The 27,207-nt window shown below is 37.4% G+C and overlaps 1 protein-coding gene across 1 annotated transcript in view; it reads left to right on the top strand.

The window, feature by feature from the left end:
- LOC127033210 (cholesterol transporter ABCA5-like) overlaps window positions 1–24,354 on the top strand; it is a 68,053-nt gene extending 43,699 nt beyond the window's left edge. Inside the window, exons 22-40 of the mRNA XM_050920992.1 lie at window positions 901–1,028; window positions 4,316–4,453; window positions 5,943–6,056; window positions 6,793–6,963; window positions 8,155–8,268; window positions 9,454–9,591; window positions 10,211–10,285; window positions 11,172–11,263; window positions 11,807–11,930; window positions 12,787–12,904; window positions 13,036–13,127; window positions 13,290–13,465; window positions 13,929–14,004; window positions 14,100–14,194; window positions 15,452–15,571; window positions 15,810–15,959; window positions 17,057–17,136; window positions 18,835–18,890; window positions 19,242–24,354. Of these exons, the coding sequence (XP_050776949.1) occupies window positions 901–1,028; window positions 4,316–4,453; window positions 5,943–6,056; window positions 6,793–6,963; window positions 8,155–8,268; window positions 9,454–9,591; window positions 10,211–10,285; window positions 11,172–11,263; window positions 11,807–11,930; window positions 12,787–12,904; window positions 13,036–13,127; window positions 13,290–13,465; window positions 13,929–14,004; window positions 14,100–14,194; window positions 15,452–15,571; window positions 15,810–15,959; window positions 17,057–17,136; window positions 18,835–18,890; window positions 19,242–19,349 (2,165 nt within the window). The 3' untranslated portion in view covers window positions 19,350–24,354. The remainder of the gene's footprint in view (window positions 1–900; window positions 1,029–4,315; window positions 4,454–5,942; window positions 6,057–6,792; window positions 6,964–8,154; window positions 8,269–9,453; window positions 9,592–10,210; window positions 10,286–11,171; window positions 11,264–11,806; window positions 11,931–12,786; window positions 12,905–13,035; window positions 13,128–13,289; window positions 13,466–13,928; window positions 14,005–14,099; window positions 14,195–15,451; window positions 15,572–15,809; window positions 15,960–17,056; window positions 17,137–18,834; window positions 18,891–19,241) is intronic.
- Window positions 24,355–27,207: the final 2,853 nt, after the last annotated feature.

Genomic DNA, 27,207 nt, shown 5'->3' with positions numbered 1-27,207 from the left:
CTATAATGAATGGCTGGTGGTTGAATTTTTTTAATTTGCAATGTAGAGAACATGAAAGCATCTAATATTCTTTAAAATGGGAACATTCCAGTGTTAATCACTCATGGGTGGTGACTAAACCTGAGTGAACCTCTATCCAAACTTGATTAAAAACTGCTGTCAGGAGCTGTTTGATTAAGATCCAGAAATTTTTCAGTCTTTCCATTGGGTGGCATTCTGACTCTATATGCTGCTGTGGGAATGAAAATGGCTTTCTTCAATGACCCACCCATGCAATTTAAGGGTGGGACTTTCAGAAGTTCCCAGCATGGATGTCAGAGGGAGCAGAGTTAGGCCAATGTAGTGTAGTTCAATTCCATATCCATCCACCCTTATTTTTTTAAGGTTTTGCTGGGTAAAGTCCGTGTACCTCTAGTTATGACAATAAGAGAAACACATTGGTCCAATATCTTAGACACATGCCATTTGTTTACCTTACAACTTCCATTGTTTGAATCCTGTTTTCCAAAAGAGAGTAATATCCTATCCATGATAGATAACTCCAGTTAAAACGAGTCCCTCTCACTGAAACTTTGATTATCCAAACTTATGATATTTTGAGAAACCATTTCTGAACTATAATTTACTTTAATTTGATGTACAGGAAACAAAACTACTTTTTTTCTAAGCTTTTTGTGTGGAGGGAGCTGAACTCAAAACATAAGAACTATTTAAAATATTTGAAGAGTCTCTATACGTGTAGAGAAACAACAGTAACTTCTCATAAGGAAGATTATATGGGGAAACTACTCTCTCATTATCTTGATATAAATGCGTTCATAATTTCAGTGTAAAGTTTGCATGCAACTAAATACTTCTGTGATGAATAGTCATGTGTGCTTTTTTATTGCCTTATATTAGGATCAGCTATTGATGATCTCATTGGTGCTCTCAGAAGCCAGCAGATATTGACTGAGATGTTCAATGAAAGTGATTACATGTCAGCTGCACCCCACAGTGCAGCTTTAAATGTGTCGCTTTCAGAAAAGGTAAGTAAGATGGGCATGTGTTGCGGTGCTGCTGGCCTTTTCTCCATACCTCAGAAGTAGTTTTTGGTGCTTTGTTCTCTGAAAGTTGTTTTCAGGAGATGACACTATTGCTCATATTTAAAGTAGGGCTGTCAAGCGAATAAAAAATTAATCGCATTGTTAAACAATAATAGAATACTGTTTGTTTAAATATTTTTGGATGTTTTCTACATTTGCAAATATATTGATTTCAGTTACAACACAGAATACAAAGTATACAGTGCTCACTTGATATTTATTTCTGATTACAAATATTTGCTCTGTAAAAAACAAAGAAATTGTATTTTTCAATTCACCTAATACAAGTACTTAGTGCAATCTCTTTATTATGAAAGTTGAACTTACAAATGTAGAATTATGTACCAAAACAACTGCATTTTAAAAAAAAAATGTAAAACTTTAGAGCCTACAACTCCACTCAGTCCTACCTCTTGTTCAGCTAATTGCTCAGACAAACAAGTTTGTTTATATTTGCAGGAGATAATGCTGCCTGCTTCTTGTTTACAATGTCACCTGAATGTGAGAACAGGCATTCTAATGGCACTGTTATAGCTGGCATCACGAGATATTTACATGCCAGATGTGCTAAAGATTCATATGTCCCTTCATGCTTCAGCCACCATTCCAGGGCACATGCGTCCACGCTGATGATGGGTTCTGCTCGATAACAATCCAAAGCAGTGCAGACCGACGCATGTTCATTTTCATCACCTGAGTCTGATGCCACCAGCAGAAGGTTGATTTTCCTTTTTGGTGGTTCGGGTTCTGTAGTTTCCACATTGGAGTGTTGCTTTTTTAAGACTTCTGAAATCATGCTTCACACCTCATCCCACTCAGATTTTTTAAACCTTGGGTCAGGTGCTGTGGCAATCCTTAAAACTCTCACATTGGTACTTTCTTTGCGTTTTGTCAAACCTTCAGGGAAAGTGTTCTTAAAAATACACATGTTGGGTCATCAGCCAAGACTGCTATAACATGAAATATATGGCAGAATTCAGGTAAAATAGAGCAGGAGGCATACAGTTCTTCCCCAGAAGTTCAGTCACAAATGTAATTAACACATCATTTTTTTTAACAACCGTCATCAACATGGAAGCATGCCCTCTGGAACGGTGACTGAAGCATGAAAGGGCCTACAAATGTTTAGCATATCTGATATGTAAATACGTCGCAATGCTGGCCACAAAAGTGCCTGTGAATGCCTTTTCTCACTTTCAGGTGACATTGTAAACAAGAAGGGGGAAGCATTATTCCCCATAAATGTAAACAGACTTGTTTGTCTTAATGGTTGGCTGAACGAGAAGTAGGACTGCGTGGGCTTGTTTTACATTTGCTAAAGTTTTACATTGTTTTGTTTTTGAGTGCAGTTATGTAACAAATATGGATATTTTTGTAAGTCGCACTTTCACAATAAAAAATTGCACTATGGTACTTGTATGAGGTGAATTAAAAAAATACTATTTTTGAATAATTTTTACAGTGCAAATATTTTTAATCAAAAATAATAATTTAAAGTGAGGACTGTACACTTTGTATTCTGTGTTGTAATTGAAGTAAATATATTTGAAAATGTATAAAAACATCCAAAATATTTAATACATTTCAATTGGGACTCTCTTGTTCAACAGTACAATTAAAACTACAAGTAATCGCGATTAATTTTTTTTCGTTTGCATGAGTTAACTGCGATTAATCAACAGCCCTAATTTAAATTAGAGTGATAGTAACAGTTAAATATAGTCTGTGCTGTGCACCTGAACCTCCACTAGCCTCTCCAGACACTTAGGGTTTTTTGAGAATAAGTTAATTCTAGAGCTTTTCAAATGTGGGGTAATAACACAATGAAGAAAATATTGCTTTTTGCCTGGCAGAAGATAGTTTGTCTATTAATAGACTGGAAATTTTAGCAAGGTAAACATAGCTTCAGTATACTAGTAACATTAGCTTAGTAAAATTTCCATTGCACATTTTCCATATTTTAATCAAAAGTCAAGCGAGAACTTATTTAATTTGTTTTTATCTGCCTGCCAGTATGTAAACGCATGGCATATAAATCAGTTATTTCATTTGTAAATTATCCAGAATGCTGGGGTTAAGGTTCTATGTAACTGGGATGTGAAAACATGAATGGTACCACAAGTGATTAAATTTCTAGCTGAATAGAAGGCTCATTCTTTGGTGTAATTGACATTGACTTTATTTAAATAAAAAACAAACCCTCACATTTGCAGTCCTTCTAAACACCTCTCATTCAAAAAAAAAAAAGTAAAATAAAAGATATTTTAGCATATGCTAACGATGGATTAATACTGTAAATGAGGGAATTTCTTTAAATATATTTTACTTAAATGGTCTTTTTAGTTAAACATCAAAAACATCTCAGAGTTTAATACATTAAATCTGTGCACCCAACGTGATCTCTCTTCATATTAGACTGTCAGCTCATTCTCAGTTCACCTTCGCAACTCACCCAAACTGCTCTTGCAACAACGCTCTAGTATGGAAAGAGAAGCGTGTGTATTGGAGTGCATGTATTAATATGTAAATCAGAGCACTGTCTTTCAAGACCAACGTGTGATCTGAACTGGAAGAACATGGTAAAGTTTGAAGAAACATGGATTGTACCTCATGTTACTAAGAGGAAACAATGTGGAACACTAAAGTCCTGCCATTTGTTCCCATTTCTTGGTAAAGTTAACATCAGATTGTTACAGAACAAGGGGCGGATCCTCAGCTAGTGTAAATTGTTATATCTCTGACTTTAGTGGGACTATAACAGTTTATAACAGTTGACTATCTGCCCCCATATGTCATAAGTGTTATCTGAGGAAGACTGCTGTGTAGCTCGAAAGCTTGTCTCTCTCACCAACAGAAGCTGGTCCAATAAAAGATATTACTCCCCCCCCCACACTTGTCTCTCAAAGACCATGGGACCCAACCCTGCTGTCTCTCGAAGACCATGGGACCCAACCTTGCTGTAACAGCACTCCAAACAAGTATTAAAGTTAGCTAACAACCAACCTTGTAGCTAAAGGGCACATTTTCATAAAGTTATTTTCGTTGGAATTAATTTGGTTAAATTTCTGTCCTTTAGATTGTGAATATTTTTACTGCATTAGGATAAGTGTTAGTAACACTATGCTTTTAGGGAGTTCTATATTTTACAAAGGGTTTTTAATCTTCCAACGATATCTCAGTACTAACCTTCATGCTGCAAATTTAACACTTAAAATATTTTTCTTTTGTAGAGCTACATCTTTACAGCTGTATTCAACAGTACTATGGTGCACGCTCTGCCTGTTTTGATGAACATCATTAGCAACCTGTTTCTCCACAATTTAAATGTGACTGAGAATATTCAAATCTGGAGTAACCCATTCATTCAAGTAGGTGGATTTCAAATCAGGAGGTATCATAGGCTTAAAATTGCATAACTACAAAGGAAACAATAGCAAAATTGCAGTTGTGTATGCAGTTTTGTGGCTTTGAATATTTGGGCACTTCCTATATTGGAGCATGTGAAAAAATGTAGCTGTAAATCAAAAAGATTCAATAAAGTTCCAAGTGTGGCCATTTAATTCAAGCCGATTTTATTGCTATCTTTTTCACCATTTGAAGCCTCTAACGTAATGAAATATTGCACATAACGCAGTACAACTTTGAATTACAAAAATCATATTCAGATTTTTTTAATATAACTATTTACTACATATAATTTATATTATGGTGATGCCTGAGGGCCCCAATCCAGGGCACTCTACAGACATAGACAAGAGATGTTCCCAAACCTAAGGACACAAATAGAGCATGAGTAGGGGGTTGAAATATGACACAGAGGCAAATTAGTATGGTGATGAACTAGCACAACTTTGTTAATGTACTGTAGGGCTGGGACTTTTTAATTGGTTGTTGGGGGTAGCAAGAAATGGAGTGGGAAAGGGAGCGGGCAAGAGGAGTGATCAGAGCTTGTCACCCACCTAGCTTTGATTAGACTGTGATAGAGGGGAGTCGTAAGGAGGGATTTGGAACAGGATAAGGTAGAATTTTATCAGTGTTTTTCCCGCGTATAAGGCACAGTCTGGGAGAAAGCACACATTTGTATAGGGTTGAACTGGTGGGCAGTAAAGGCTGGGAATGTTGGCAGAACAAAGGTGGAGGTCAATGTTTTGATGGGTTACTAGTTCACCTGGGTAGGGTGGATCTCAGTTTTGAAGGGCTTTAAAGATAAGGACAAAGGGTGATATCCTAGTCCTGTTGAATTTAATGGGAGTTATGCCATTGACTTACCGTAATTGGGACCAGGATTTCACTCAAGAAGCTTGTATATGATGGGGAGATGAACAAAGAGCCAGAAGAGAGACTCAAAATATGTGATAATGTGATTAGCGCAACAAGATGATCTTGACAGCAGAATTCTCAATAGACTTGAGAGGAGCAAGGTTGCAGTTATCAAGGATAGCAAAGAGGAAGGTTAGTCAACTATCCATTTTCTTTCTTTTCTGACTATATTAATTTTATAAACTGCACAAAAATCTACACAAAATTTTATTGCAGTGTTTTTATCTCAGCTGCTATACAAAAGGTCTTAACAGCTATGAAACTAAATGGAACTAAATGGTAATCAGTCCCATCCCTATCATAAACGTCACTTTTCAGATAGAATAGGCTTCTGTATTGCCATACATGCTGCATATACAAAAATGATATTTTAAAGTTTTGTATGCTTTTATAATAAGCTGTAACTAAAGTGTTAGGAGTCTAGGTACAAGAGCACAGGAAATCATGTTTAGAAACTTTAAAAAGAAAGTTTGAGGAGTTGTTTTTTGTCTCTAGTATATTCTAATTTCCCAGTGTTGAAGTCTAATTATTTTTCAGGAAATTGATGACACAGTTTTCAGACTGGAGGATTTTTTTCAAGTGATGTTACTAGGAATCATTGTAACGGGGGTACCACCATATTTTGCCATGGAAAATGCAGAAAACCATAAGGTAATCTTCAGTTTGAACTATGCCGTTTGGGTTGTTTTAAATCTTCAGTATGTAAACAAATGTAAAACCTTCATCTAAGGTCATTACTGGATGACTTGGTAATGGCTGTTGTCTGGGACGCAGTGGTGGGATGATTTGTAGAGTATACAACAACTTCAGAACCAAGTGGTCTGTCAGGAATCCTCAATTTTCAAATAAATTTAAATGTGTCAGACTGTTTACTGGATGCACCTACCCAAAGAATAAATGTACATAAGTTAAATTTTATATAAGACTAACAAGTAGTTGTGGAGACAAATTATATGAATCAAATATGAATGTGAGCGGAAACAATGGGTTTTGGCATAGAGAGGAACTGGTTGTAGATTGGAGATGGAATTGGGCACTCTAGTCTTTTCATAAGCTACCACCAGCTGGATGCACAACTGAATCTAAAGAAAGTAGGATCATAGAGGGCACTCAGTCTGTATTCCTACTGGGTGTTTTGCTTCTACCCTTCTTCTCAAAACGAACAGGTCCTTTTGTGGAAAAATGTGGATACACAGACCTCCTCCCCGGCACCTAAAAATTGCAAATTGGGAATAACTCCAGTGAAGACACTGGAATGATGCTAGTGTAAAGCCTGTATATTTGAGAGCAGAATTAGGCCCAAGTTGTTTAAGCATTGATAAGAATTAACATAACTGCCATTTGTGGCATTTTTGACCCCTGTTGTAATTTTTTTTCCCTCTAACAGATCAAAGCTTACACTCAACTTAAGATCTCAGGTCTTTATCCATCTGCTTACTGGAGTGGACAAGCAGTCATTGACTTTCCTTTATTTTTCATTAGTGTTGTTCTGATGATAGGAAGCTTATTTGCATTTCATCGTGGTGTTTATTTTGATACTTGGAAGTTCCTTGCTATTGTAAGTCTAGTTTTATTTACTTCTCTGTTCTCATTAAAGTGCTTTATCAAAGTGTATATGAAATATGACTTGTTCATTTTTGTTTGCTGGTCGGAAAAATTTCACCCAAACGTTATTTCACTGGACTTTGCTGGATCGCTGAAATCTAAATGTTTCATGGAGGCCGTTTAGTTTTGACAAAGTTCTGATAGAACCTGGCCTGCCAGGCAGATTTATGTTAGAAACTTGACTAGCTTCCTACCAGCACACCCACCTGCTAGGTTACTGGGGATTACAAACTTCCAAGCTGCCACCTTCACAGCATCCTGCCTGGCAGATTGACAGGGTGCTAAGAGTCCCAGCTCCCATACTTGGGACTCCTTGACATCTGAGGCTGACAGTCCCCTGTTCTGGGGAAGCTTGCCAGGGTCCCCTGCCCTGGGGCTGAGGATCCCAGGCCTTCCAGGGCCCATGCTTCAGGACCCTGGAGCCAGAGCTCTTCTCTTAGGTGAGAACTATGAAACTTTGAGTTTTCCTTTTGAGCTTTTCATATTTGGAATGCTATCATTTGACTGTGGTTCCATCCCTTCCCCCAACTTGCCTGCTCTTGTTTTAATTTCTGCAGAAGTCAGTGAAATTAATTGAGGATGAGACTTGCAACACTTACCAAAATATGCATGTCATTAGTGTTTATGCGAGTCCCAATAGAGCCACTTGAGAAATGATTTAAGGAAAAGATTTAAATTTAACTGAAAGATGGGACTTGCTGCCCTGCTTGCATTTTTTATCAGAAAGTTTTAATAGCACATATGATGCTGAGTACAGCATCTCAAAACAATTAAATTAGCTTTTAACTTACAGAGGGTCAACTGCAGATGAAAATGTACTCTCAAAGTATTTAGGCATTTACAAAATAAATGTCAATAACAGGTTTGTACCCCTGGGTATGCTGAATATTGTGACAGCACAGTATATGATGAATCTTTCTAAGACAGGATTTCTCAAACGGGTCACCGCTTGTGCAGGGAAAGCCCCTGGTGTGCCGGGCCGGTTTGTTTACCTGCCCCGTCCGCAGGTCCGTCCGATCGCGGCTCCTGCAGATGAGGCAGGTAAACAAACTGGCCCGGCCCGCCAGGGGCTTTCCCTGCACAAGCGGCGACCCCTGATTGAGAAACCCTGTTCTAAGAAATGTCTTTTTTTTCCCCCTTGCAGATCTTCTGCCTTATTGGCTATGTACCATCAGTAGTGCTGTTCACTTACGTGCTCTCTTTCACCTTTAAAAAAGTGCAAAATGCCAAAGAATTTTGGTCGTTTATTTTTTCAATGGTAAGTCAGTCTCTTGTTGTATTTACTTAACTTTAAACATTTTCTCCCGTAAAGCCAAATCAACATTTTTTTCAGTTATCATTTTTGGAAAATAATCCCCTCCTATTTAAACCATTTGACATTTCTCTAACTTGCAACTGAAAAGGAAATAAATTAAGCAAATGACAAATGGTTTAAATATGAGGCAATATACATGTTTCTTTTCTTCCTTGCCAGAGCAACAGACACTTTTGAATAATTATACTCAGAGTGGAGTAAGACGAGGGATTACTTGTGTTACAGTCTCTGGGCTGGCTGTTCTTTCAGAGACCATCTTCCAGTCCCCTCAAGTGCATCCCTTTCTGGTAGCAGGCCTGGCCCTCCACGTCTCTTTGGTGTAGGATACTGCAGTCCAACCACTCTCCAACCAGGTCTCTGGGTTATACTTCTCTGGGCGCCAACCATGTTACCTAGTAGGTGCAACTGAGCCAGAGTTCTATTTTGGCAGCCAGTGGTCAGTAATAGTGTGCAGAAGCAGTTTCTTCAAAACAAAGATGCTCAGATGGTACACACAGCTGAGAGAAGTGGATTTAAAAATAACAAAGACCTATATGCATGGTGTCTTGCTCACATGTGGCATTCCCCTAGGTAGGCACGACAATGTTGCTGTCCCCCATTCTCTCTGGGCGTCAAGTTACACATAACTTGCTCCCAGACCCTGGGACTCAAGTTATTGTGTCTGGATGTCAGCCTTGCTGCGTGCTGACTGTGTCCCTGTTAGCTTCCAGCTGAACTGACCACTTCTTCCTTCCCTTTCTGCCAGGGCAATTTTTTAATCCCTCAGCGTCTTTTCATATCCGCCCTAGCCTTGAAATAGGAAAACGTGCTAATTTGGTTGGTGCCAGCCAGGTAAGTTCTTTCCCCCAGTTGAAGGCTAAGTAGGTACCTGAGAAGCTGTCTCTTCTGTGTCATTGTTTTACTCATCCTAGGTACCTTAACAGCCCCCATTAGAGCCTGCTTTAACTGCATTGAGTCAGACGACAATATAAAATTGAACAAGGAAACAGAGTCATACATAACATTCCTAAGAAATAATACAGACAGTTTTCTAACTTATCACAACTTGTATTAAATTTATCACCATGTTAGTTTGTGAGATAAGCTGGGATAAAAATACGTGTTTTTTTTCTTTTCTTTTGTTTTTAGGCTGCTTTGATCTCTACTGTTGTCACTGAAGTGGCATTCTTTATGAAATATTTCATGGTAACCACCATTTTTCATTATGTGTTCTGTGCCTTCATACCAATCTATCCTCTTATTGGATGCCTGATTAGTTTTATAAAGGTAAGCTTTTGGGGTATTGGGATGTTGGTTGATTCCTTTTTATGAGGAATTTAACTTTAGAACTTTGAAACTCCCTTCAGGGGCCCTAGTACATGGGCTAGCAGAATACATATATATATTTCAAGGTAATGTGGTTGATCTACATGTAAGTGAATGGGGAGTTTGCCTTCTGCATTGATCTGTAATATGCCTGATGTCCTTTTAATGGATTGTAAATAGCACCAACTGCTGAAAAAGTTGCTTGTATTATCCCCTTGTAAGCTAAATGTTGTTGTAGTTTCAGAAGCTGGAAGAAACAGAGCATTTGTTAAATACATAAAGGCAAATTCCATGTCCCTCTGTCTGTAGAGTTGAGCTGTTTTGATTACTAGGAGTCTGCAATTGACAAAATACATTGGTACTGATTTTCATCTCTCTCTTCTTCCATGTAAACAAGGAACGACTCCTCAAAAGTCAATGGAATCGCACTGATGTAAAGCCAGTGCAAACCTGAATCAGGCTCATAAAGTATATAAATAAAAATGTCTTAAATAGTTCATTATAATCTGCAATTAAATTTAGATGTAAAACGTAGCATTTGATGAAAAGTTCTTTGTGTAAATATTCATCACATTGTCAGGTATCACGGAAACACCTACAAAAGAATGAAAAATACCATGAGCCCTGGGACAAACTCTTGGTAGCAGTTATCGCGGTAAGCACCAGTTATTTGTCAGAAATGTTAGGAAATGTTAACTTTGAATGGAAAGCCACTTCCTAAAGACATTCCTGTTGTAAGGTGTTTAAGATTTTTATTTAATGCTTATAAGAGATAGTGAATTAACTACTGCCCTGCAGCCAAAAAGTGATTACAGAATAGACAACAGCAGCGTAGGTTGTCCCACTCCCTCAGCTCAACACCTGCTGCTCCCCTAGTGTGGCTTAGCCCTACTCTTGGAAGATAAGACTGCTGGTTGGGATCGTGGAAAAGTTCAATCTTTTTGTGTTCAGTCATTAGCCTCCCTATTGAGTCTGTCAGCGAGTGCCCAGCTGAGGAGATGTTTTTGAGACATAGACTCTTGTCTGCTGGGAACTGGACTGAGACATACTGGCTCATTTAACTGAGGCCAAGTTACAGGCTTCGCATAGTAATAAAGGGCCTGGACTGTGACAGATTTGAGTGGATCCTTTAAAAGAGAAAGTTACCATATCCAGTTTACTTAAAATAACATTTTCCTCTCCCCTCCATTCTGTTTTTTGGGCCAAACTTCAGAAAACCATTTCTGAAATATTAATTATGAAGAACTGATTTAAATCATATTTCACTCTTAAATGACTCATTTATATCTTATACATACCTGGAAGTATATTCTAATTATAACAACACATACCTCATGCCATATGAAACAGTTTTTGGAAATATACCCCTCTGACTTCCGATGGAATTAGTTAGTGACATGATTTCACTGTCATGGAGTCTGTCATGAACACCTTCATGGTGGGAGGAAATCAACATTTCGTAGCATTCATCCCATAGAAAACCATTTGGCCTCAAGGGGCTAGAAATGTTTTGATTAACTGTCATTGTTTTTCTGTCCTAGCCTTATTTGCAATGTGTAGTGTGGCTGTTCCTCCTGCGATATCTTGAAGTGAAAAATGGAGGTAAATCGATAAGAGAAGACCCATTTTTCAGGTCTGTGTTGGTTAATAGGGTCACCTGTTATTCTATATTGGAAAAAAACATCTTAAGACAGTATTGGTAGCACTAACTGGGAGTAGCTAATGTGCAGCAGAAGGCACACCAAAGATCAAACAAAAATCCCTTTCTCACTGGCGTAATATGTCCTATTGCATTATACTGCTGTTTTAAAATTTTAATATTCACTGGTTTCTGTAGCTAAGAATCAACAGGAAAGGGCTTTGTTTACATTTAAATGATCTGATTTTCTATGGTGTGAACTTGCAGTAGCCCTATTTTAGTGCAGTTTTTTGCTTATTCTCTTTGATAGCAGTTCTTTTTAAGTGACAAATGAATTTTATTTTTTTAAAGACTTATTTTCCACTGATTTTTTTTTCTCTCCTTCACATATGGCTAGTTGCATGAGTTTATTGCCTAACAAACACAAAGGACTTTGATCTTTCTGTCCATAAATGGGCAGCTCTCCAGTGAAATCCCAGGGAGCTTTGTCTGTTTAAAGACGACTGAACATAAATTAATATTTGTTCCTTTCTTTAGAACTTCTACAAAGATCAAAACATGGAAATTTCGAGATGATCCACATAATGAGAATGAGGATGAAGATGTAAAGGCAGAGAGATTGTGGGTCAAAGAAATGGCAACCTGCCAGAGCTGTGATGAGGTAATTGTGTTGTGTAATTATGATTGAATCACAGGGGACGAGGTGAGATCAGATAAAATTGCTGTCAATAAATCAACATGTGCCAGCTCTGAAATAATAAACTAATGCTTAATTGTAAATATTAGAACTAGGTATTGGTTTTGTCTTCTGAATTAGTTATATTTGAACTATTTTGTATTAAAAAGATTCAGATGAACGAATAGGGTTCTGTTTTTTTCACGTGATGTCAGTGCGTGTTTTCTCTTGTTTCCATTGCCTTCCTTGTGTGTGTCAATTTATTCCACTTACCACCTCTTACCCATGGTAAAACCTAGAATTATTGCCCTAAGAACAGCTCTGTGTCTGCCTGGGTTGGTACTTTTAGATTCCAAGCTAATGGGTACTCGCACTTCAGGCTAGTAGGGATTGGGTGCCTCATGCCACTGAGATCAAGTCTGGAGGAGGAGGAGATGTGCTGTGTAATGTACATGAGCAACTCTGACAGCAATCTTGAGCATAATTCTGCTGCTGCTTCCCAGTAGTTGTTGTCTGCATGGGGTCAGGTGCAGAATCGGACCCTTAACATGGTTTTGCAGTGTATAGAGACAATGAGGACTTAGAAGTGAAAAACAGGGACTCTTGAATGGAGATAATGGTGATAACCCCTACTTGTCCCTAAGAAAGAAGTGTAGTCATGGTGAAGCAGAAATGCAATGATTTACTAAAAAGACAGGATTATCTAAGTCTATCTGTCTAACCTCGGTAAATGTCAAAGAACCTTATTTTATGCTGATAAACTTTCAGTTTGTCCATTTGCGAGAGTGTTTTTGTCATTATGTTTTAAAAAATAATTAATATATTCTCTTCTGTTTTTTAGAAACCAGCAATTCTGGTCAACAGTCTGCATAAAGAATATGATGAAAGGAAAGATTTTCTTCTTGGGAGAAAAATAAAGAAAGTGGCAACTAAACACGTCTCTTTTTGCGTAAAAAAAGGTTGGTATTAAATGAGTTACCATTGAACTACTATATTTTTCCAGGGGAAAAAAACCAGTTCCTTTTTGTTCTTGGGACGCATGGGTAACACTTCGTATGTCATTTGTATTTATTTATTTATTTATATTCAGGAGAAATACTTGGATTGCTAGGACCAAATGGAGCTGGGAAAAGCACCCTGATTAATATGCTGGTGGGAGACGTTGAACCAACTGCTGGCCAGGTATGTGACTGAAAACTAATAGAAAATGAATTAGGCTATCTATTTTGTTTGTTTGTTTTCTTACCATTTTGGTCACCAGCATCTATAAATAATTTTTTGGTCTTTATAAAGACATGCAAACCCCATAAAAATACTGTTGAGTAAGGACTGTCTTTTCCACAGGTGCTGATAGGAGACTATTCTTTAGGATTGAATAGTGAGGATAATTCTGCTAAATTTGTGGGATATTGTCCTCAGATAAATCCACTATGGCCAGATATTACATTGCAGGAGCATTTTGAAATATATGGATCTATCAAAGGAATGAGTAAAACTGATGTGGAAGAAATCATAAAACGGTAAAAACTAATTGCAGCATTTTTTGCTTGCACTCCTATTATAGCTGGGTTCTGTTTAATAGTCTAACAATAGATGTCATAGGTTTCTTGTGCTCTGTTTTTATCTGACTATTGTAGGCTGCTTTTAGTAGTTTGAGCAAGATGACCATGGTTTGGAACGGAAAAAAACAACAATATGTAATGCCTTTGATTTTTATATATATTTTATTTCACCTTGAAAACATACAGCATACTCAGTAATTTCTAAGTGAGAGGCATAAGATCTAGTAAAGTAAAAACTGTTATAAGGATTTTTTTTAAAAACATTATTAGAATAATTTTTGTAATTAGCAGAGTAATCAGTTATTTAACAATTGTACTAAGAGGAATGACAAAGCATATTTTGAGGGTTAATAATCTGCTTTCTTAAACAATGTTCTCAGTGATTTGATGAGACAGATATTGTGCATTGGGTGTTTTGCAGCATTGCAAGGGCCCTTGAATTGAAAACCCATCTACAGAAAATGACAAAGAAATTAGCAGTCGGAATTAAGCGCAAGGTATGAAGACTTTTTAAAAAAAAAGTTGAATTCAGTATTTTCATAACATGAAGCCTATTGTATAATCATATTTAACCTTCTTTCTTTCATGTCAGTTATGTTTTGCGCTAAGTATGCTGGGTAATCCCCAGATTACATTGCTAGACGAACCATCTACTGGTATGGATCCTAAAGCGAAACAGCACATTTGGTGAGTGTAACATTATGCCACACTTACAAGAGACTTTTTTTTAAAAGAGACTACATTGTAGGATAATATGGTAGTAATACTCTTACTCCAAAGCTCACAGTGGTAATATGTCATAGATTAATATAAGCAAAGTATTTTTTCTTCTTTCCAGTCATGTGCATAACTGTTGTTAGCATTAAGGACAGCTACCTCTGTGCATTGCCGAGAATCTAGCTTTGTGCAGGCTGCTTTCATCTGCATGTTGTCTTCACATCATTTGCAGATTAATTGCTTATTTCCCTTTGAAGATAAATCTTTCATTTGATTTATAACAATCAAAAGCATACATTAACAACTGAGTGCTGTCACAGCAACTTAAAATTCATCATAATTAGAATACAATGGACAAAAATAATAGAATCCTTCATAATATCACCCCATTGAGGAATAAGAAACCAAGCTCCTCAAATTCATCCTCTTCCTGCAGCTGTCCCTCCCCAGATGCCTAAGACACTGGGTAGGCTTTGTAATGTGATGGGAAGGAGAGTTCGTTTCAGAGTTGTGGGACTCTCTTGGGTAGTGCGCAGCTGTGAGGTTAAACCAAAGGAGCTCCAGTTTGAATTCCTCTGCTTGTCACCACTGTGGTAACAAAAGATGGAGAAAGAGGCAGTGCCTCTGGAAGCCAGGTAGCAAACCATTTTGTGTGTTTGGTACACGATAACCATGCTTGTCGTAGTAATATCCATGGGATGAATTCCAGAGCCAGCTGACAAATTGCAGAACCACGTGATAAAAGAATTTATCGTGCACATTTGATCATTGCAACCACTCTAACGATCCAAACTTCTGAGCAGTTTCTTTCATCATTTTAAAGAAGAATAACCTACCAAAGAAATGTTTCCTTCTTTTCCCCCGCATTGTGACATTTCCTTCCAGGGCCCAGCATAGGCAAGATTCAATACAGGATCAGTAACTGCTTCTTTGTGCCTACACAGTATTCACTTTTCATTTTAAAATTAGCGTTTTCTTTTCATAATAAGGCTGTTGGGATTAAGAAACTGGTGGGCATCCAAATCCCTGCAAAATACTTACATTAATATGTTTGTATTGAGAATAACTCAAAAGAAATAGATACATTTGCTTTTCTTTGCCCTAGAATGAAAAAAGCTGATGATGTGGCTAAGGATTTGTTAATTATAACTAAACTATTTTCCCAACATGACATGTCATGTTAAAGGTAATTTGTAGCTGTAGTTATTATTTTTCATTAATTTTCAGGATGGCAATTCGAGCAGCATTTAAAAGCAAAGAGAGAGCAGCTATTTTGACCACTCATTATATGGAAGAGGCTGAAGCTGTGTGTGATCGAGTTGCAGTCATGGTGTCTGGACAGTTAAGGTATTGTAGACTTTAGTAGTCCATGAATATTTGGAACTTTTGCTTAAAAGAAAACATGGTGTGTCTCGGCTTGAACATATTTATAGCATTAAAAAAGTACAGTCACATTTGTTTTCATCTCAAACCTCTCATAAATTAATCTAATTCATAAAAAGAAACTATTGAAAACAGCTCTGCCTTTTTTTTGTTTTTTGTTTTTTGTTACATGACAAACGATATTTGTCTCAACAATCTGTAGGTGTATTGGTTCAGTTCAGCATCTAAAAAGTAAATTTGGCAGAGGCTATTTCTTGGAAATGAAATTAAAAGAAACAGCAGACGTACAACAGGTGGAGTTCCTTCGCAGGCAAATTTTGCACATCTTCCCAAATGCATCTCATCAGGAAAGGTAAAAGTTATTAAATAGAAGACCGGTCCTTACAAGGAAAAAATATATTTGCATTAATGCATGCTTCATTTTTGTCAGTGTGTTATGAGTAAGTAATTATTGATGATATGTTAGCCACATTTTAAATAATATATATAGACTTATTTATATATATATATATATATATATATATATATATATATATATATATATATATATATATATATATATAAGAAAGAGAACATGTGAAAGCAAGCAAAGAAAAATACCTTTATTGATAGCAAGAACAAAATTATGCTTGTGTAACAGTTGTGTCTGGTAATTTCCTTGCTGAGAGTGACCTCTTTCCCACTCCAAGAAATTTGGATAGTCCCCATGGTCCTGCAAATGCTGAAGGTAGTTCAGACTCTTCTAGGAGGCCTCAGCATTTGGCCCACATCCTTTTTGTCCCGTCATCAAGAGTTCTTCCATAAATCTTCTGAAACACTAAATTACTTGAATTTCTGTCAGTGGATAAATGCAAACTCTTAACAATAATATCTTATTCTACTTTGTTTACTGTTCACAAGGACCCAGGAAAAGGCCATCATAGAAATACCCAAAGAATTTTTTCAGGTGGGGCAGTTTTGGTGGAGAGGTCAGTCTCAGAAAGGAGATCATATGGTGACAGATTTTCTATTCTGGATCTTTACCCCTGCCCTGGTCCAAGAAATTTGGGATGTAACAAACCTTGGAGTTTCCCTTTTTAAATGGACTAAACCAGGTAGTTGGGAGATTTTTGAACTGTCCACCAAAGAGAATACCTGATTAGTGAGGACAGTGCAGATGATTCTGTCTCAGGTGCCAAAGACGGGTGACACAGAATTTTGATAGTGTCTTCAAAGGAGTCCTGGCTGGTTCTGGCCTCTGTCAGGTTAGTGAACCAAATAATCTGATCCAAAATGGTAATTCCTATGTCCCTGTGTTACTATATGATTAGCTTGCAGTGCTTTTGCCTGCTCTTTTAGAAAATAAATTTATGCTCAGTCATGTGAAACTTTTTTCTTTCCTTTTGTTTTCAGCAATTTTGGCCTGGGAAAATATCACACTGTATTTTGTTTGTTTGTTTTTTCCTCCAGTTTTGCCTCTATTTTGGCATATAAAATTCCTAAGGAAGATGTACAGTCGCTCTCTCAGTCTTTTTTGAAACTGGAAGAAGGTAAGACCAAGTATTTGCCAAGCAAGCAAGGTAAATAGTAATCATTTTGCCTACCATGCCACTGGAAATATTTCCCCTGATCCTGTGTACCATGTAGCGTTACTCTTATTCAAACCTTTCCTCAAAATTCACTTGGTTTGGTTAGCTTTTTAATGCCAACCTCCAGGCCATGACTCGTGCCCTTTTAACTTTCTTTCCTCATAACACATTAACTTATATAACCCTGCTGTACTCTTAACCTATGTACACAGTTCAAGGTAAAAAGAACTAAACAGATGTGAATTCAGCAAGGACTGGTTCAGTTCCCATCTCAGTCTATAAATACCTACAGTGGATGAATATATTTAATTCTAGAGAGTTCTTTAATCTAGCAGACAAAGGACACAACAAGCTTCAATGACTGGACATTGACGCTAGAAAAAATCAAACTGGATATAAGGTGCAAACGTTGAACCATAAGGGTAATTATCCACTGGAACAGATTGCCAAGAGATGTGGTAGATTTTTCATTGTTTAATCTTTGAAGTCAAAATTGGATGCATTTCATAAAGAGATGCTGTAGTAAATCAATGGCCAGATGGCGTTTTATAGCCTGTGTTATGCAGTTCAGAATAGATTAACATAATGGTCCCTTCTCGCCTTAACGTCTCTGAATATGTGAAGTCAGTGGTGTTGATCAGACCCCAATAGCGTGTTTTGTATCACTGTAACCTTGTCTTTCCCATATGCCCACCACCAAATGCACACACTTTTGTGAATCATTGCAATATTGAACTCAGATTGTATATTCCTTTTGAAAGAAGCCTTTTTTGCATTTGTCTGAATAGCCACTTTCACAGCCCTGGCACTGTACAGATAATTTAAACATCATCCCTAGGAGTCTGGGAACTACCTTGTATTAGCATATCAGTTCAAAATGCCCGGACCTGAGGGGGTAAACGTATCCCTTTTTTTTTTTTTTCTTTTTCTTATTTTTTTTTTTACAAGGCTATCAGAATATTGCTTGGAGGGGTCACTGGGTTTCTCAGTGGAAATGGAGAAAGTTTATGGTGGTTGTAGCCATCACAAAGGTAGGGCTTGGGAGTTTAGGCTAAACCCATAACAGTTTTTACTTGTGGAATAGGACCTTGCTGCACCTCATGCAGCCCCAAGACACCTTCAAAGGGTGAGCCTGACTCTATACAGGAGAGGAAGTTCTTGGGAGAGGATTGTCACTGGGCACGGGGATACCCATATGCCTTTAAGGCTTGCCAAGAAAATAGGCCATAAGGACTGAGGACCATCGAGTTGAGTGTTGATAAATATATTCCAAGGTTTAATGTTAAAACAGTTCCGTAAAGATGCAGCTAGAGACCTTTACATGAGACGTAGTCTTAAGAGGTTGTTTTGGTGCTGCTGGATGGATGACTGCCAGTGATTCTTTTCCACCTCTAATTCCTATGACTGTGTGGATGCCACCTTCCAGTCTTTATTCCCATTCCCTGCCACTCTGGAGAGAGGGAGACTGCAACCAAAGACCTGCACTAGTTGCTCTCACGTGGCGTTGCATTCAGCTGGGTCATCTAATTGTAAAACTCCTCTGTATTTTTAGTGAATTTAACAGTAGATATTTGAATATATAGATTTAAATAAAGTCATTTTGAGGCATTTGATGATTAATTGTTTTTAAATGAGAATTCTTTCTAATCCTTTTAACAGCAAAACATGCCTTTAATATCGAAGAGTACAACTTTTCTCAAGCAACCCTGGAACAGGTATAGGAAGCAAATTTTGTTTCATAATTATAAACAAAAAAAGTCTGTGGATTATAGTTTTATAGGGTAAAATTTTCAAAAGTGCCTAAGTAAGACCTGATGTGCCATTTCCAAAATTGACATAAGCACTTAAGATCTCTTACTTACACTCCTACTTTGAAAGTCAATGGGATTTATGTTCTTAAGTCTCCATTCTGAAGGGTCAGTATACCTATTCAGATACTGGTGCAATAGGTACCACTTTTGAGATTCGTTTCTATGAATTTTCTGGAATTGGTAGGCACTCCGATCCTTGCAGTCTGAATACTCTTACACGGAATACACTGTTGATGCCATTTTCATCCGTTTTAGGTTTTTATGGAACTTGCTAAAGAACAAGAAGAGGAAGATAACAGTTTTGGAACCTTAAACAGCACGCTTTGGTGGGAAAGAAGACAGGAAGATAGAGTCATTTTCTGAGCTCTTTAAATACTGTAGGAGTCAATAGATGTGCACTGCAGTTCACATTTGTCTGACTCGTTTGTTTGTTTGTTTCTTGTAATGTGTGCTGAGTACTAAGAAAGCAATTGAGATTGAGAAAAATATCTGACTTGGAAAAACAAAAATAATATTTGGAAACTTTGAGCATATTTCCCCTTCCTGGCCTTATCCATCGATATTGTGCAAGTGTGGGAGTGCCTTTATTTGTGAGGACTCTCATTGCTAGCATATAATTTGTCTGTTTTTTAAAATTTCTGATCCACTCGCCTTACTCTGTCCTGTTTGGAAGCGAAATGGTAAATAACAATTTAGTTCTTTATAATTTCCTGTTTGTTTTGGTCAGTCTGTTCTCTGTGCTTCTAGAAATTCCAACCTTGAGCTTGTTCAGCTATTCAGTATGTAATGTCAGTATATAATTGATCAACTCCAGGATCCAACTTCTGCCTTGCTTATCTTTCAAGAGGCAGCTTCCACCAAAGGCAGAGGTCCACAAAACCAGGACAACAGCACTGGAAAAGAGTCACAAAAACAGAAGTCAGCAATGAGGATATAGCAATGCTAGAAGTCAATGACTTGTCTGAGTTGGAGTAAACATGTAGCTATAAGGTAGATGTTCAAAGAAGGTCAATTTTGAGTTCTAACTGCCTGATAATGTTCTGCTAAGCTTTATTATCACATCCTCTGCATAAAATTCCATGTAGCATACGTTGCTCTACAGACTTAACTGCCTGATTCCAGGATTCATCATGGAATATGATGCTGGTTAGTTCAGCCTAAATTGTTTATATGATACCAAATACCAATACCTAAAATTCTGTTAACCTGTAGGCTGTCTTTAAATTCCCATTGGATCCTGCTGATCAAAATCCTGATACTCCTGTTTGGTATGTACATTTCAGGTCAACTCTCCTTATCCAAAATAATCAATATAGTACAACAGTGCCTCTATTATGGATCCTGCTCCATCACCATTCATCACTAAATAGGGCCCTAACTTATATAATAAACTTAGCTTGGGATCCACTCAACATAAAAGTATTTACACGTTAGTATAATATGGCACGTGGTTAATCGTTATGTACCTTTTTAATGTAAATTAGCAGGTGTAACTCTAATCAAGTTACCTTTGCAGGTTGCATAAAAATGTATCATGCATGCACTTGTAAGTTTAAATGTGGTTTGCAAAGATGGATAGGTTCCTTTCAGTCTCTATTTGTAAAAGCATGAACACCAAATGAATATATCTTTATGGAATTTGCATTAATGTGAGCATTTTTAATTGTATTCTTTGATAAAACAACCTGTTTTATTGATCACATGTTCTAACACATGTGTAAAAGGCATTTGTTTAGATGTGTTCATTTTTTGTGACAGCGAATTTACAGGCTTATGCACCAATACTCTCTAATATATCTTTTTTGTGATAGTAATGAGGCAATACAATACATGTCCAGTTCACTGACAGTGCTTTCTTATTTCTATCATGCTCATTTTCTCTCACCATAAATCAAAAAGAGTAAGCTCCAAATGCAGATATTGTCTTGTCTCTAACAATACTTTTGTTTGCTTTCTGGCAAAATTGTTCTTTGAGAAGAAATAATAAGAGAGCCCATGCGTGGTTCTACATCCTCAGATCTGAGAGCAAATATTTATCCTGTTTGTGGTTTCAAAGAAAAATATTTTTGATTTAAAATTGAAAGAATTGATTAATCTAATTGGCTATTTAATCTGAACTTTTTAGAATCAAAATTCAGGTTTTTGAACAATCGATTGCATTGTAGAATGTATTAATTGAAATGCATTGTGCAAATACTCTGTATATCTGAAGACACACGACACATAAGACATATCAGTTATATATGTTTACTTTAAGATTAGAAAATTCCTATATCTTCCTTTCTGAAATGTTCAAAACTCGGAAAACTATGCTGTAAATCAAAGTTTTATGCTCCCAAACATTGTGTCGCATTGGGCAATAATTAATATAAAATTGATTGCTTAATTCTGTCTGTGTAGGCTCCCATTTATTTCAATGTAAGTCTTATAATTGACAGAGGGGGCAGGAGTGAGCCCAATATGTGTATAGGTTTTGCTTCTTTCTCTGTCCATCTAGGATTGCATGGAATTATGTGGATCTTGTTTTCTTACATATTGCACGTGAGCCTGTGAATCCCACTTAGACCTTGATACCCTGCATGGTGCCGCTATGCTGAGTGGGAAGGGAGAGGGTGCATTGCCTTTCAGGAGCTGGTATACAGTCAGTCTGTCCACTTTAATAAGCCACATATAGTGGAACCATCTTGCACTGAAATGTGGCGTAATGTATATTGAAATAGAATGATTATCTGCTGAATTGTTTTAAGGCACTAACTGGGCCAAATTCTGTTACACTGATGGAATCCTATTGCTATTGTTGTAATGTATTTATTTAACATTTATATTGCAGTAGCATCTAGAGCAGGGGTCGGCAACCTTTCAGAAGTGGTGTGCCGAGTCTTCATTTATTCACTCTAATTTAAGGTTTCGTGTGTCAGAAATACATTTTAATGTTTTTAGAAAGTCTCTCTCTATAAGTTTATAATATATAACTAAACTATTGTTGTATGTAAAGTAAATAACGGTTTTGAAAATGTTTAAGAAGCTTCATTTAAAAATAAATTAAAATGCAGAGCCACTCCAGACTGGTGGCCAGGACCCAGGCGGTGTGAGTGCCACTAAAAATCAGCTCACGTGCCGCCTTCAGCACCCGTGCCATAGGTTGCCTACCCCTGATCTAGAGACTGATGCCCAATTATGCTGGGTGCTGTACAACTGTATAGTAAATGAGCTTACTGCTGACTTAAATCAGTCGATTAAATTGCAGTGACAGAGCAGACATTTGTTCAATTTAGTAAGAAAGTTTCTCTGTATCTATAACAAAGATGAGGCTGAGAATAATCATTACCGAGAGCTTGTGTTGATGTGCTGTCTTTGTCCCATTTGTTCTACATATCTGTTTTACTCTGGTACTTTCTTTATCACTACATGATACCGCATTACCTCTGACTTCATATCTACTGATATCATATCCCATTCTTAAACTCTTAGGGTCTGATCCCAAACCCATTGAATCAATGTACATAGTAGGAGCCTTTCCATTGACTTCAGTTTGATTTAGATCCTCAGTAAATGAGTAATAATCTGCACTACACATTCATTATGTGAATAAAATGTAATGCTTATGCCTTATATCTTGCCAACATAGTATTATTTTGTTGCTTTTTATCATCTTAAAGTAAACCTATTATATAGACTAACTTTACTTATGTATAAGCATTGGGTAGTGTTTGCAGTCTTATTTGGTTAATATGAGAAATCTGATGTAGCGTTTCACTTTTTTCACATTCAAATACATTTTGAAATAATAAATCTAGTTAACTCTCACACACCGGCAAATTCAATACATATCCACTGCCAGTAGCAGATATAATAGCTTCAGAAAAACACAATTGGCCAAAAGGATTGAAAAACTTAAAAATAATAATGAATCTTTTCTTTCTCCAAAAGGTCATAGATAATAGACTTCAGGAGATCCTCCATCCTCCTGCCTTTTGGGCAAGTAAGACGTTTGTCTTATTCCCAGAACCAAATTTTCTCCAGACGGTACAGGTTAAATTCCCTTATCCTTATCTACAAACTTATACATGCTAATCGTGACTTTCATGCTCCCTAGAGTTTAACAATATTATTCTTCGGGACAAAGTGCCCCAAACTGTAGAGTACTCCATCTGGTCTCATTTTGCCTAGTCTCTAAACTCGTGTCATTTAGGTCACTTCTGCCTTTCACTGTGTTCACAATTACTCCCACGTGGTGTCATCTATATTGTTAATGTACAGTTTGCTCTTTCTTCTGATGTATGAAAATACTGTTTGTGCCAGGTTAGGGCTCTTTATTAGACTTGATGTCTCTTTCCAGTTTGATTCTCTTTCATGAATAATTCCTCTGTTGAGTTATAACCGTTCAAACAGTTCTGTATTCTATCAGAATAGCCAAGTAACATTGTTCTGACTTTTCTAATAGGGTTTGATTTTCTGATAGGTTTGTCACTGACTTTTCTATCAAAGGCTTTATTAAAATCTAGGAGAAGTGTGCCCAGAATTGTTCTCATCTACACTGCAGTAACCCCATTGATGATTATTCTGAATTTACACAGATATAAGTGAGAGCAGAATTTGCCCAATTAAATCCACAACATATCTGGTGCCTAATAAAGTTCAAAAACAGAGAAAATTCTATGGAAGATCAAATATATTGAAATACAAGGAAAGACAATTGATATCAGCTTAAAACTTTAGGACTAAAATGTTACATTTGCGCTCTGTGGGTTATGTTGGTACTTTACTATAAATAATAAACTCAACCCAAACTGTACATAATAGAGAAATAATACACAACCTCAGATGACAGTATAACAGGAAGCCAGGTAGTTGTGGATTCTTGTTCCAGGACTGACCTTGATAATGCTGGGTGACCTTGGGCAATTAACTTAGTTCCCCGTCTGTAAAATGAGTATAATACTTACCTATCTCACAGGGATGTTGTGAGGATCAGTTAGTAAAAGTGAATACAAAACTTTGAAGATAAAATTGCTTTAGTAGTATTAAAAGGATGTATTTTTGTACTGGAGTTCTAATAACTCAGATTTTGCTCACATCATGGGAAATCCTTATTTAAAACATATTGTAGAGTTGCATATAGTTTATCTATATGATATGTGCTATATTTTATAGCAGGAATAATTTTTATTTAAACATTGTTAGCATTCTTTTAATGCACATCCTGATATTAATCATATGTTTTCTTGGGCTTTTATGTTTAATTTTGTACATATGTTTATTTTTCTTTTATCATTTTGCTGTATTTGTAAAACAATTAGCAATTCTTTTTGGTTTTCCCAATAGAAAGTGCTGTTGAAATAAAGATGGATTGGATTGCTAATGCTCACATCTTTACAACGTATCTGTTTTTCTGCTGTGCTAAATGTAAGGAATAATGGGTAGAATATTCAAAAGCGCCAAAATGACTTAGGAGCATCAATCTTGTTCATCTTCAATTGAACTTAGTCTCCTAAGTCACTTAGGGCCATGACAATGAGGTTGTATAGATGACAGGTGTCTGCCTGTGGTGCAGTCAGCCATTATTTCTAGTAGCTGGAAAATTCATGCCTTCATGTCCTAAAGTGAATTTTCAACTTTTACTTACTTTTCATTTTTTGCTGTTTATTTAGTAACTATGAAAAGTGCTGGACAGCCACGCCTAAAGGCTGAGGTCCTCAAGCCACAGAACACGTACAACAAAGGCAGAAGCATTTCAAGTTTCTCCATATTTCCTGGCCAGTGCCCCTACATTTTATTCTAGAAGGATCACCAGCTATAGAGGAGGGAATGCACTGCTTGTAGAGCAGCTATAGGGTACATACCCACAGGGTTCAAATGTGTTTTGACTTGCCTAAGCAGCACCTCTCTGTCTACACTACTATTACACGTGTGCTAGGGGGCATGCAGTGTATGTACCCTACATGCCACCGTAAGGGGTGTGCTGTGTAGACATCCCTTGAGAGAAGGGAGATAATTTGCCCTGGTCCATTTAATCCTTGTTCAGTTTATTGAGACTTCCAAAAAGCTTTCCAATCATGGTGATGTGATTTGTGATGTGGACCTCTAGGAACTGGACTATGACCAGCACGTAGTTCACTAAACAGCCTTTGCATGATAACCTTCTGTCAGTGCCAACTTGGGCTTTATTTGAATGGATCAGTACCATTAGGGAAACAAGTTGTTACTAAATAACTATGATAGGTTGTTGCCCAAAGGTATGTGATGATATAAGGCCTGAATCTCCACTGCCTTGCACTTTTTGTAGTTATTGCACCTTTTCAGGTGGATGTTTCATACTGCCTGTAAATCAGTGGAGTTATATCAGTGTAAAACTGGCTGAAAAGATGAAAGAATTGGGCCTTTGTCCTGTCACGTTTTTTCACATAAGAAGGGGATGAGTTGAGGGTTCTGTAGGGGGCTTAAAAACACAAAGCTAAATAAATTCAACTAAAATTATTAGTAACCTGTTCGTTAATATGTAACTATAAATGGTATATGTCCTGAGCTTTACTTCAGACTTAAGGAAAACAAAGCCAACCATTAGAGAGCTTTTTTCTCCCCTGAATGTGAGAAGGAAAACTAAATGTCGTAAATAATCCACTTATCAAACTACATTTAACTGCAAAGGGGGAAATGGTGAATTTTAAAAAGGTGTCATTTTAAACAAATGAAATGTAAATGGCCACAGGATGGCAGTACCCTTCAAGAAATGAGAAATGCTTGTAGTGTGTTTTAAAGAGACCTTTATTTGCAAAAGCAACAGTGAAATGATAATGATAGGAGTGAAGTATCAGAGGGGTAGCCATGTTAGTCTGGATCTGTAAAAAGCAACAAAGAGTCCTGTTGCACCTTATAGACCTAGAAGATGTTTTGGAGCATAAGCTTTCGTGGACAGGAGTGAGGGATCGTGGACTAGTTTATTCTAAAATCAGATTAGAAAGGATACAAATCCATTCTCAAAAAAAATGCAAAGGTTTATATTTCATTCAGTGTTTTTCTTCAAAGTCTGAATGATTTAGTCCGTTAGTATCAGAGGGGTAGCCGTGTTAGTCTGGATCTGTAAAAGCAGCAAAGAGTCCTGTGGCACCTTATAGACTTAGTCCTTTAGGTTTTAGTATAAAAAGTCTCCATTACTCCAAAACTGGCTTTCTGCTCTGGTAGGTAGTCTTTTTCTGTCCTTCTGCATGACTCTCCAGCCTCTCCCAGTTCCTACCCTACTCACCCTCCAATAGTCATCAGGCTCTTCTGCCTTTGAAAATCCTGTTGGGCTCCACATTTAATTTTAGAACATCCAAACTTTTAAATGACGTGGCCCTTAGCGCGCCAGCAGGGAGATTACAGGGGGAGGCAGGTCAGTGGAGAATCAAGGTGGTATTGAAAGGTTTAGGCAAGGGGGACAGCAGGATCAGGAGAGAAAAAAGTAGTTGTTTCTGGGATTGACTATTCAAAGGGAAATAGGAGAGTCAGGAGACTACTGGAGGCTCATGGAGTCAGCCATACGGGGCTCCCCACTGACAATCCTAGGTATTCCAGATGGAAAACATGTATTGGGCCTGCCAGTCCCATGGATTTTAAATATTTTCTTCCCATAACCTACCAGTCGGATACATTTTACCCATGACCCCCATGTTGTATCTAGTACCTTCTCATTCCAGTTTTTTTGTCATCTTCCAGAAATAAAAAACCAGCACCCAAGTATTTCAGGCACCGCTGAGTGCTTTACTTCTGACTTGGATTGGAAAGAGAGCTTCCCTTTATCTCACTGCTATGCATGGAGGGAGCAGGGGGATCCACTGGTTGGTTTTAGTTTTTTCCCATCATTTAAGGTCCTACAAGTAGGGAGAGGCTCCATTCTTTCTCCCTGGTGGATAATGGCAGTTCCAAACTGTCTCCCATTCTGGCTGCTCCCCACTCTCCCAGTCTCCTCCTGGCTGTTTCAAACAGAGAAGTTGCATTTGCAGGGAAGGCTGTGAAGAGGCAACAGCAATTCTTTCTCAGTGCCTCTCGAGCATGATAGCCTTATTTGCTCTCATGGTGCATTGCACTCACGTCTGCCTGGTACATGTGTATGCCTACTGATTAGAGTTGACAATTTACCACACACATGGTCCCAGATGATGAAAGAATTATGCATGAAGTTCACCTTGTCAGCATTCAGCCACTAATGACCTGGAAGTGGAACAGATGAGCATTTTTATGA

The sequence above is a fragment of the Gopherus flavomarginatus genome, chromosome 12, assembly GCF_025201925.1.
Source record: "Gopherus flavomarginatus isolate rGopFla2 chromosome 12, rGopFla2.mat.asm, whole genome shotgun sequence".
In the NCBI taxonomy this organism is placed as follows: domain Eukaryota; kingdom Metazoa; phylum Chordata; order Testudines; family Testudinidae; genus Gopherus; species Gopherus flavomarginatus.
The sequence above is the reverse complement of the archived record's forward strand: the minus strand, read 5'-3'. Positions and strand labels throughout refer to the sequence as shown.